Here is a 13,268-nt window from a genome sequence, read left to right on the forward strand (position 1 = left end):
TGTATTTATAACTGGTCTCCCCTTGTCAGAATGTAAGCCTGACAAAAGCAAAATACAATCGATCTACATTATTTGTGGATTCTGAATTTTTGAATTCTGTATTTACGGAATCACCTACTCATTAAAAAAAAAATTTTTTTTTTTTTTGATAATCCTAAAATCAATATGTGGGTGGCTTTTGCAGTCTTCCATGATTGTGGACATGTGCAAAGTGGTAAAAATTTTGAGTCGCTGGCATGGACGTTTTCAGTTGAGGTTGAACAAAGCCACTCTCTGCCTTCTTGTCTCAGCTCTCATTCTCTGAAGGAGAGTCCTTTCCACAGTCTTTTTAGTACCATATTTTTTTTGCATTTTTGTTGGCGATTTCACTGTTTAAAACGGCTCCCAAGCATAGTGCTGAGGTGCTATCCAGCATTCGTAAGTGCGAAAGGGCTGCGATGTGCTTTATGGAGGAAATACATGCGTTAGATAAGCTTCGTTCAGGCATAAGTTATAATGCTGTTGGGCGTGAGGACAATGTTAATGAATCAACAACATATATTAAATAGGTGTCTTTAAACAGAAACATACATAAAACAAGGTTATATATTGATGGGCTGACAAAAATTTCGTGACCAGAGGCTCACAGGAACCTAACCCTTATTTCCCCTAGGAACAATGGCTCACTATTTACGAAGTCAGTATTTGTGGCAACTTTATACAACATAGCTTCTGCAAACAACAACAGTCAACTGTGCTTTGTCTTAATAACTGAAAAATCTGTCCTCTGTGCCAACAACTGTGTCTGTTGAGTTGTTCTTGTTCTTAGGTGCTGTCGCGTCAGTTCCGACTCATAGTGACCCTATGTAAAACAGAACGAAACGCTGCCCTGTCCTGCGCCATCCTCACAACTGTTTGTGTGTTTCAGCCCATTTTGGTAGCCACTATGTCAACCCATCTTCTTGAGGGTCTTCCATTTTTTTGCTGACCTTCTACCAAGCATGATGTCCTTCTCCAGGAACTGACACCTCTTAATAACATGTCCAAAGTACATGAGATGGAGTTTCACCACCCTCGCTCCTAAGTAGCACTCTGGCTGTACTTCTTCCAAGACAGAATGGTTTGTTCTTCTGGAAGTCAATGGTATATTCAATATTCATCGCCAACAGCGTAATTCAAAGGCATCAATTCTTCTTCAGTCTTCTTTATTCATTGTCCTGCTTTCACATGCACATGAGGTGATTGAAAACACCATGGCTTGGTCAGGCTCACCTTAGTCCTCAAAGTAACATCTTTGCTTTTTAATACTTTTGGAACAGATTTGCCCAATTGCAATATGTTGTTCAATTTCTTGACTGCTGCTTCCATGGGCGTTGATTGTGGGTCCAAGTAAAATGAAATCCTTCACAATGTCAATATTTTCTCCGTTTATCATGATGTTGCTTATTGGTCCAGTTGTGAGGATTTTTGTTTTCTTCATCAGTAAGTGCTTCAAGTCTTCACTTTCAGTAAGCAAGGTTGTGTTATCTGCATACCTCAGGTTGTTAATGAGTCTTCCTCCAATCCTAATGCCCCGTTCTTCTTCATATAGTCCAGCTTCTTGGGTTATTTGCTCAACATACAGATTGGATAAGTATGGTAAAATGATACAACTCTGGCACACAACTTTCCAATTTTAAACCATGCAATATCCCCTTGTTCTGTTCAAATGACTACCTCTTAGACTATGTACAGGCCCCGCAAAAGCACAATCAAGTATTTTTGAATTCCCATTTATAGCAATGTTATCCATACCTTGTTATGATCCTCACAGTCGAAAGCCTGTGCATAGTCAATAAAACAAAGGTAACCATCTTTCTGGTATTCTTTGCAGCCAAGAACCATCCAGTATCAGCAATGATAACTCTCATTCCACATTCTCTTCTGAATCTGGTTTGAATTTCTGGCAATTCTCTGTTGATACAGCTATTTTTGAATTTATCTTCAGCAAACTTTTACTTGTGAATGATATTAATGATATTGTTCAGTAATTTCCACATTCTCTTGGCGCACCTTTCCTTGAAATCAGCACAAATATGGATCTCTTCCAGTCGGTTGGCCAGGTAGCTGTCTTCCAAATTTCTTGGGATAGACAAGTGAGCGCTTCTAGCATCGGATTTGTTTGTTGAAACATCTTAATTGGTATTCTGTTGATTCCTGAAACCTTGTTTTCCGCCAGGGCCTTCAGTGCAGCTTGAACTTCTTCCTTCAGTATCATTGGTTCTTGACCATATCCTACCTCCTGAAATTGTTAAATTTTGCCCAATTCTTTTTGGTACAGTGACTCTGTATTATTTCTTCCATCTTCATTTGACGCTTCCCATGTTGTTCAATACTTTGCTCATAGAATCCTTCAATATTGCAACTCGAGAACTGAATATCTTCTTCAGTTCTTTCAGCTTCAGAAATGACAAGAGTGTTCTTCACTTTTGGTTTTCTAACTCCAGGTCTTTTCACATTTCATTATAATACTTTACTTTTTCTTCTTGAGCCACCCTTTTAAATCTTCTATTCATCTCTTTTACTTTATCATTTCTTCCTTTTGTTTTAGCTACTCTATGTTCAAAAGCAAGTTTCAGAGTCTCTTCTGACATCCAAATTGGTCTGTTCTTTCTTCTTAATGGCCTTTTGCTTTCTTCATGTATAATGTCCTTAATGTCATCCCACGATTCATCTGGTTTTTGGCCACTAGCGTTCAATGTGTCAAATCTATTCTTGAAATGGTCTCTAAATTCAGGTGGGATATAGTCAACATCGTACTTTGATTTGTTTTAATTTTCTTCAGCTTCAACCTGAACTTGCATGTAAGCAATTGATGGTCTGTTTCGGTCTTCTTCTGACCGATGATGTTGAGCTTCTCTGGCCTCTCTACCCACAGATGTAGTTGATTTGATTTCTGTGCATTCCATCCAGCGAGGCCTACATATATAGGTGTCATTTATGTTGCTGAAAAAAGGTATTTGCAATGAATAAGTCATTGGTCTTGCTTTGTTTCTATCACTAAAGCCATATTTTCAAACTACCGATCCTTTTTCATTTCCAGCCTTCACATTCCAATCACCAGTAATTATCAATGCATCTTGATTGTGTGTTTGATCAATTTCAGGCTGAAAAAGTTGGTAAAAATCTTCAATTTCTTCATCTTTGGCATTAGCGTTAGGTGCATAAATTTGAATAATAGCTGTGTTAACTGGCCTTCCTTGTAGGCATATGGATATTACCACTGACAGAGTTGTACCTCGGGGTAGATCCTGAATTTTTTTTTTGATGATGAATGCGATGCAATGCCTCTTCTATTTGTCATTCCCATTCATAGTAGACCACATGATTGTCCAATTCAAAATGGCCAATACAGGTCCATTTCAGCTCACTAATGCCTAGGCAATCGATCTTCGAGTGTTTCATTTCATTTCATTTTTAACAACGTCCAATTTTTCTAGATTCATAGTTAGTACATTCTACATTCTGATTATTAATGGATGTTTGCACCTATTTCTTCTCATTTTGAGTCATGCTGCATTAGCAAATGAAGGTCCCGAAAGCTTTGCTTCATCCATGTTATTTAGGTCGACTCTACTGAGGAGGCAGCTTTTCCCTGGCTGTATTTTGAATGCCTTCCAACCTGAGGGGCTCATCTTCTGGCACTATATCAAACAATGTTCCACTGCTACTCATAAGGTTTTTACTGGCCAGTTTTTTCAGAAGTAGACTGCCAGGCCCTTCTTCCTAGTCTGTCTTAGTCTAGAAGCTCCACTGAAACCTGTCCACCATAGGTGACCCTGCATCCTGAAATACCAGTGGCACAGCTTCCAGCACTACAGCAACACACAAGCCACCACAGTACAGGAAACTGACAGAGGAGTGCTGTTCATGTTGTAGGTGCCCAATATATTTGTTCAAAGAATTATGTGCTGTGAGTGGTATAGAATTATATACTTTATTCGTATCTTAATGTTGCAAGCAAAAAAAAAAAAAAATCCTAAAAGCAATGGTGTGCATAGCAAAAACAAATCCCTTACTGTGATAGTATAAGCCTTTGATAATCAAGCCTGTGAGGACAAAGATAATCAAGAGGCTATAAGAACATCTTCAAGAGAGAACAGTAGTGTGGGAGGAAGACCAGTGGATGCAGAATCAAATGTCAAAGGGACGCGGAGCTAGACTCATATCCTGGAAAGTGGAAGGAGTATAGCAGACTGATGAGGAATGGGAGGGATGAGGGCCACAGGTTCCACGGTAAAGCCGCTGTGCCATTCAAAGTCCACATATTAGCAGAATTGAAACCATACCAAAGTAGAAACTAAAGGGAAAGCTGGCTTATCATGAAGCACCATGGCATCCATGCGACCACACATGTGGCATGTTCTGATACATCAGTATGGGCTTGATACCTATTTTTAAGATTAGTAACTTAATCTGTAATCTGTTTAAAAGATTGTTGTTGTTATTGTATGCGCTCTAGTCCATTCCGACTCATGGCGACCCTATAGGACAACAGTAGAACTGCCCCATCGAGTTTCCTAGGCTGTAGTCTTTTCGGGATTAGATCACCAGGTTTTCTTCTACTGAGCTGCTGGTTGGGTTGAACTGCTAACCTTTTGGTTAGCAGCTGAGCACTTAATGATTGCACCACAAAGTTGTGTAAAATAAATTTACACAAGTCAGTGAAAGGGTTCTTATTTATTTTTCAATGAATCTTCGTTGTAAAATGTCCAAAGGGACCTAGTCCTATACGAAAGCTGATGTAAGAAACCCTTCAACAGCATCTCAGACATATAGTTAACAATGTGTCGTTTGAAAATCTTACATGACAAGGAGCTCATTTCCTTATGAATCACCTCTGTTTGCTAGACATTTGTTTCTTACACTAACACAAAACCCAGTTCCTTCTTCCTATCTTTGACTGGTACCCAAGGAGGAGGCCTCTTTCATTCCACTGATATGGCTCTTATTGCTGATATTCAACAGGAATGGAACCAAAAATCTACCTTGTGGTTACTTTTACACATCAGCTCTAGTTCTGTACTTTAGAGGTTTTTAGATTATGGTATCTTTCAATACCTAAACCCTACCTATCTGTGGTCATCACCCTCCTCAACTTTTCTCCTTGAAGATTATACTCCAATAAAAGAAACAACTGCAGATGCTTGAAACTGCTATGTTCTCCCCTGCCTCATAATTTCTCCTTCTTGCTTTAAACATAGTTCTCCTTCTATACAGAATGTCTCACTCACCAATATGCCAGGCAAACACTTTCCTTCTTAAAGACAAATCAAGGCGTCTGCTCCGTAGAACAGCCCCTCATTTCCTAAGCTGACTTCAGCCCTCCAGCTTCTCTATTTTCCTACAGTCGACCCAGACTTCCATTCACACTTACACATATGAAGAATGTTTTAAAAATATACTATCAATCCAGGGGTGACCTTCATTTCCTGGATATTATTCTAAGCTATTTTATTGAAATATTTTTATTAATTGGTAGTTAGGGTAATTATTTTGTGACCATACCTGTTTTGTTTCTATATTGCATAGATAGATAAATAAGTGAAAGAAAGAAGGAAAAAAGAGATCATTTCTTTTGAATTTTGTAAACCCAATCAGACACAAGTTCTATCAATGTTTGAATTAAGTAAACTCAAATATTAATACAGTGCCAGGAATACCATAGGTGCTCAATGTCTGTTGAAAGATTATATGGATTTCTAGTAGCAAGTATATCCCACCAACCATGTTATTCACCTGTGTGCTAAACCCTTCTGACTACCTGAGTCTCAAATGAGATAATGTGAAATATTAAAACATTTGGATGGGAGAGATGGAATATATAGGTAGAAAAAGATGGATGGATGGCTGGAGAGATAGATTCAGGATGTGCCAATGACTAAGAGAATGGGAAGAAGGCAGCATCTTATAGAATGGAAAAAAGTAAATTAAAACATATTGGTTTTGAACTTTAGCATGTTGCTAATATATTTCTACTCTTTTCAGCTATGTAACCAAATCTTTGTTGGTTTTAGAAAATAAGGGTCCAATAATGTTACTTAGCATTAGTTTCTCAATGTTGTTGTTGTTGTGTGCCATTGAGTCGATTCCAACTTATAGCAACCCTATAGGAAAGAGCAGAATTGCCCCATAGGGTTTCCACAGAACGGCTGGTGGATTCAAACTGCCGACCTTTTGGTTAGCAGCCTGAGCTCTTAACCACTTTGTAACCAGGGTTCCAATTTCTCAACAGACCGTTATACATTATACCAAAAAGCTTACAAACGGGAACAATTAAAATTAAAACAGTACAGGATAAATTTCAGATGACAGGCATCTATATATTGCTTCCTTGTATTTTATAGTTTTACATAGGCAGTGACATTCTACTTAAAAGGCAGCATGGTACTGGGAGGCCTCCATTCTGGATTGCTAGCTAACCTCAATGACCTATGAGTTTAAATTTAAGACCAGGAGAGAATTCATATTACTTTTCTTCCCATTCTCCTAGCCCAAACAAGCATGTTATTGGAAAGTTTTCTTCTATACTGCAAGTATAACTTTAGTATTTTTTAGGTTCTAACGCTTAAAAAAGCTCTCGAAATATTTCCCTTTCTCTTTTTAAAAAGAACTATTTGACAATCTTCCTTGTTGAAGTCATTTCGCACCTTGGAAGCTTATGGTTGGCTCATGTAAATTATACCTTAAAACATCTGGAAAATAATTTCAGGCGTATTATTTAATGTATGACAAGATTCAATATCTATAGTCCATCTGTTCTGTATAAGCAGTGAATGTCTTCACGTCTATGTGCTAAGTGTTGATAACTATGTCTCCTGCTAATTATCACTCAGCCACGATGAAAAAGTGATGACTGTTTTAAACTGGTAGACATAGGTCCTATCAATCAATGTTAATCTGATTATTTAATTTACACCTTTTCATCACAGTAAGAATTTAGAATTAAAAACTAGACATGTGTAATTACTATTTCATCTCTTAGTATCCATATACAAATATGAAACAATATTCAGTGTGCTGCATTCATAAGAGAACCCCTAAAGAAGGTCTGGCTACAGTCTTAAAGATGATCTGGTAACCTCACATCCCAAATGATAAAACCCACCAAAAACCAAACCCAGTGCCGTCAAGTCGATTCTGACTCATAGCGACCCTACAGGACTGAGTAGAACTGCCCCATAGAGTTTCCAAGGAGCATCTGGCAGATTTGAACTGCCAACCCTCTGGTTAGCAGCCATAGCACTTAACCACTATGCCACCAGGGTTTCCAAAAAACCCATTGCTGTTGAGTCTGTTCCAACCTACAGCATCTCTACAGGACAGAGTAGAACTGCCCCATAGGGTTTCCAAGGAGCAGCTGGTGGATTTGAACTGCCAGCCTTTTGGTTAGCAGCCAAGCACCGAACCACTGCACCACCACGGCTTTGGCTAAATGATAAACAGAGGGGACTAATTCTTAGGTGGGTAAGTGACATGCTCGAGGCCTTATAGAAAATATCAAAACTGGGAAAGAGAACCAGATTTTTATCACCTCTAATTTGTCCTGTTCTTCTGTTAAAACACGCTTCTCTCAAGGTTTATCCAAACATAAGGAACCACTTTGAGTTAGGTAAATTAGACCAAAGAAAAGATTAGCTATTAAACTCCTGTTTGATTATTTTTTTCTCCCAAAAATTAGATTAGGTAAACTTTTAAATATATAAACTTGTAAAACTCATAGGACTATTAGGATTCTTACTGGCACGTCACTGAATTTTTTTAAACCTTTCCATAGGCAGCAGTTTCCACAAAGCTTTGAAATGTTTCCATATTGGCTGGTGAAATCATATAATTTACAAATGACTTTATACTAGAGTTTGAATAATTCAAACTTTGAAGAATGCACAAATATTGTCATCTTTAGTGTTTCAGCAAATTACATCCCTGTTAGTGTATTTATTACTGAGCCAAAAAGTTACATTTTGAAGTCAATTAACTTCAAATAAATGTGCATAGATCAAATATGTTAAATTTTGAAATGGGTAAGTGTAAAAGTGACAAATTTTATCAAAACATTTCATAAATATTATAAAATATACACATAAAACCATTAAAGTGCTCAAATTTTAAACTAGTAGCACTATATTCAATGTACATGATTATTTGTGAGGAAAAGAGAAACACTGGTGGATGTCAAATTAATATGTTTTCAACTGGTAACTTCATCTTTTTTCAGACAGATAGGGTGATCCACAGAAGACAAAAATCACACCTGATTTTAATTCTCCACAAAATATCAAATCATATTAAATAAGACACTGATTTTCAAATGTGCAGAAAATAAACTTGAACTACTAAATCATAGCAATTAAGAGACTCATTCTAATTATCTCAATCTTATAAACAATCTGACGCCTTTACTGGAAATTGATCCTAATTCTATTTACTATGAAGTAGAATTTGGTCCAATTTTCCATTTTATTTTAAAGTTATTTATCCCAAATTCTCATTAGTTAAAGAAAGATTGGTTTGGCGGGGAAAATAAGAATGGATAGAAACCAGCAATCCGAAAAAACATGATATCATTGTTGGTAAGAACGTTTGGTCAACGAGTCCGTTGGTGAGTGGGGAGAAATGCAATAAGGATTCTTATGGAACAAACATTTATGGATTATGTTCAAGCACTCTTCTAGGCACAAGAAGAACATGGAAGTGTCTGATATAGCTTGTAGACTGTAGACTCAAGGCTTGTAGACTTCTGTAAAAAAATCACTGGCAGTTACAGGATGACTAAGGTACATAGTGAAGAAAGCAGGTTTGTTTGTATCAGGGCTCCTAACACATGTAGCTACCACCTGTCTGTGGTGGCTTGCGTGTTGCTATGATACTGGAAGCTATGCTACCGGTATTCGAAGTACCAGTAGAGTCACCCACAGCAGACAGGTTTCAGTGGAGCTTCTAGACTAAGACACACTAAGAAAAAAGGCCTGGTCTGGTGATCTGCTTCTGAAAACTGGCCAGTGAAAACTCTACAGATCACAACAGAATATTGTCCAATATAGTGCTGCAAGATGAGTACCCTAGGTTGGGAAGCAACAACAAACTCAAGCATGCCAGCAGTCAGGAGGATGGCATGGGGTCAGGCAGCATTTCCTTGTTGTACATGGGGTCACCATGAGTCAAAGCAGACTTGAAGGCAACTAACACAACCGATGTGGGATAACAAAAGCATGACCTATTCTTCATCCTCTGCAGTTTACTCTGTTTGGTAAAGGAAGCTGTATATAGAACACAGTTGGCCATGAAATCATTCTATCTTAGCCAGCCAACGTCCAGCTACATGGAAACTACATGTTCCAGGCCTCATAGTCTCCAGCACGGCCAGCTTATTCCTGCCTCCAGGCCTTCTGCCTGCTATGCCCCTGCCTGAAATGGCCTTCTTTATCTCAACTTTCTAACCTATCTCAAACCCTGTATTTTACATTTACCCTGTCCATTCTGACCTACCAAGACCCCTAATTTTCTGCCCACTATTAAAAAAAAAAAATTTTTTTTAATTAGCATTAGTAATTGCAGCTGCTACATACATACTTTTGCATAATATTTTCTAAAATTTTCATGGGAAATTCTTTTCCCCAATAAGCATACATTTCATGAAGGCACTGATTCTCATTCATTCATTTTTTGTATTTCCTCATAGTGGTTAACACAGTACTAAGTACACGGGGGAAACCCTGGTGGCGTAGTGGTTAAGTGCTATGGCTGCTAACCAAAGGGCTGACAGTTTGAATCCACCAGGTGCTCCTTGGAAACTCTGGGACAGCTCTACTCTGTCCAATAGGGTCGCCATGAGTCAGAATTGACTTGACCGCAACCAGGAAATATATGGGAGATACTTAATAAACACAGTAAATATTTTTTAAATAAACTAATATATTTTGGAAGAACATATAAAGAATGGTAATACAAACTTATAGAAAGATACTGCTGAACAAAAAGGAATTAATTATAGATTTGCTGATCAAAATTCTCTTTTAATACAAAAGCTTAAAGTACTGAGCTATGCCCTTTCTTAGTTTACAGATTTCTTATATCATTATAAAGTCCTTGTATTCGAACAGATACAGTTATACTGACTTACATTATATGTTTAGAAAATTTGCTAATTTGATATGTGTTCTGCTTGCCATAGCATGGAAAGGTTATAACAGATGCAATTCTTTGTCCTTTCAAGGGCTTTAATAGGTTATAGATGAGAATGAAGCCATATTTCATCCTCAAAGCAAATGACAAAGAATTTAAAAATCCCATGCATCTAAGTAGAGTCACTAATTTATTTTTTATCTATATTTTAATTGCTTGATTTTTATTTTTGTGCCTGGGTTATCATATTTTGTTAGCAGTATGCACAGTTGATATGTATCTTATACAAACTGTACTATTATAAAAAACACTAGTATTTCTTACTATATTAAAAATTGTTTCCTTAGTAATGACATTTGGAATAACTTTTATAACAGCTCGGGAAAAGCTTAAGTTTTATATTAAGTGCTACGATAATATTTGAATGTTGTTAGACTAATAAAGTACAATTGTCAAAATACTGTATTAAATATTAACTAAAGTAAAGCTTCCTCCAATGTACCTTTAATTATTTAAGTATGAAAAACAACCAAATCTTTTACCTTTGGATTCACAAATTCACCTTATTCATAGCTACTGGAATAAATTATTGACAGCTCTGAAGGAAAAATAGTGTTGACTATGCTTTGAAGGCTTTTCATTATCTGCTTCATAATACCAATCAAACATGGGCAAAATCTGAGCTTTATTGAAATTTCAAAAACAAACACTCAACTTACCTCCAGTAGATGAGAATACCCACAAGAACCACTAGACAGATAAAAGTCAGGGCTGACACGATCACAAGGGGTATAACTGTCTTCTTCTCGGATTCCAAACCCTCAGCTAGACCAATACGAGACTCATGGCTACTATTACTGGCCTCTGTAGTCAGAGAAAATTGAGAGAGTTGATATTTAAGCTCCAGGTAAAGTCACAGCATCTTTCAACTAATTAATTGCATCCTTCAAAGTTGTTACTTACCTTACAAATTTTGACTCTACGTTTAAAAGCCAATTTAGGTAAAACAAAGTTTAAAAAGTAAGGCAGGCTATCAGAGCTGAATTACGTTATCTCAACAGAGAAGGGCCAGGTTCTGTGGCAAGAAGTGAGCATAATACTGCCTTGAAAAGCTGGCTAAAGGGAAATGGAAGCGTTAAAATAGCAAAACTACCAAGTTTTCAATTAAAATGCTACTTTACTGAATCACCATGTATCGTCTTGCTTTTTCTAAAATTAATTTAATGGAATTATTTTTAACTCTGCAATTAAGTAAATAATTAGGAAGAGTCAATAATTTCAGGAAGACAGGATAGCAGGATAACCCTTCTTATATCAGGATAACCTTCAATTGAGCAAGCTATTTCAATTTCAAATTTAGGTTGGTTTTCAATGTTATTTTGAACGCTCTTCTTATCAAATGCTTTTCTCTATAAAAAATCCAAATATTATTGCACGTGAATTGAAGAAACACATAGATCTAAGAAATTCTTTTCAAACGTACCAATGTAAATAACAAAAAAGGAAATAATGAAAAACCCAAACTCCACCTTTGGGTTAATTTCAAAAGATGGCAGATGACTATTTTTGTGACCACTCAGGAGCATTACTGTACTGGTACTATTGTTCTGGTACAGCAACTAGAGCTATTCTTCTGAGTTTTTAACAGAGTTTTAGAGCTACACAGTACCAGTGGCTGGTAACCATCTTTCCCCTCTGCTCTGAGGTGTGTTCAATGGGAAACCAAGATGAGCAAACATTAGAACCATTTCTAATATGATGATACACTGCCACTGTTAACAAAGTAAGACCTCTTATCCTGTCTCCCTGTAGAAGTTCTGAAAGAACAAGATTTAAGTTCCCCAGAAGAACCAACATTGGTTCCTAAACTTGGCACATTTGGGGCTTTTATATCGGGAATTTTTCTCAAGACAGAAGGGATCAATTTAATTTTAAATATTTAAGAATAAGAAATTTGAAGGTAACATAAATGCATGAATATAGCATGAAAATATATCTAACTGTAGAGAACTTAAGATTTTACAACGATCACTTGTAACCAAGAATGATTAAAGCAAGGACCAAGAATTTAATCCACTCATAAAGAAAATGTGCCAAAGTAATATAAATGACACCCAAATTTCCCAAGAAATTTGCACTTGTGACTATGGATGCATTTGCTAGAAAAAACATGCATTCAAAATGTGCATTCCAAGGTGTGACTTGAAAATTGTACAAAAAATGACAATATTGTAATCCAGCTGATTCTGAGCTGTAGTTAATATGCTTGGAAGAAAAGCCAAAGCATCACTTTTTATCATGTCAATCACATGTCCTGGTCACAATGTGTCATAGTGACACACATCCGGAGGCTTAAGTTATCTGATCGGCAAATGCACTGAGAATTTCTACATGAAATTTAGGAAAGCACCTTAGTTCATACACAGTGGTCTTCACATTTTTCCTATTGCAACTACCGTTGCCTAAATGGAAAGTTTGTGGATAGTACATGAAACAATCCGCTTAGCAAAGTCTCTGGTACCTAGTAATGAGTAATGTTGGTTGACCTTGTTATCTACATCAGTTGTTCTTGAAGTGTGGTCACCAGGACGGTGGCATCATCATTACCTGGAACTTGTTAGAAATGCTCTATGTGATACATATGTAAGGCTTATATAACACTTAAAATATCTAATATATACCATATACATCACATAAAACACATGCACTGCACACACATACAAGTGTGCACATAGGGTCCTGTAAATGGACTCTTCATAACCTCTCTGGGAGGTCTGATTGAGGAACAAGAATCACAATTCCATGGTAATTATGTATTACGAAACCTAGGTCTTTTATACCAAACGGGCTACCACATGAAGTACAGTCCACTGGTTCTGTATACACTACGATGAGGTGCAACTAGTCCTACTTTTATTTTCATTTAATTGAGGTTAAAATATCTGTTTTGATATTATTCAGTAGTGTGTGTGGACTACCTAAATGGCAAGAATCAACTAGTAGACGATTGGAAAATAAAGAACTAAGATGAATATTTAAAGATGTTTTGAAAATAAAATGGTATAATTTTGGTGTTACAATTTAAGCATTATATATGTATTACTATCCAGTCACGAAAACATGGT

At 36.8% G+C, this 13,268-nt stretch overlaps 1 protein-coding gene across 1 annotated transcript in view; it reads right to left on the minus strand.

The window, feature by feature from the left end:
- PTPRZ1 (protein tyrosine phosphatase receptor type Z1) overlaps positions 1-13,268 on the minus strand; it is a 168,174-nt gene that overhangs the window by 38,598 nt on the left and 116,308 nt on the right. Inside the window, exon 13 of the mRNA XM_023544662.2 lies at positions 10,863-11,007. Coding sequence (XP_023400430.2) covers positions 10,863-11,007 — 145 coding nt within the window. The remainder of the gene's footprint in view (positions 1-10,862; positions 11,008-13,268) is intronic.

The sequence above is a fragment of the Loxodonta africana genome, chromosome 8 (genome assembly GCF_030014295.1).
Source record: "Loxodonta africana isolate mLoxAfr1 chromosome 8, mLoxAfr1.hap2, whole genome shotgun sequence".
NCBI classification, from domain to species: domain Eukaryota; kingdom Metazoa; phylum Chordata; class Mammalia; order Proboscidea; family Elephantidae; genus Loxodonta; species Loxodonta africana.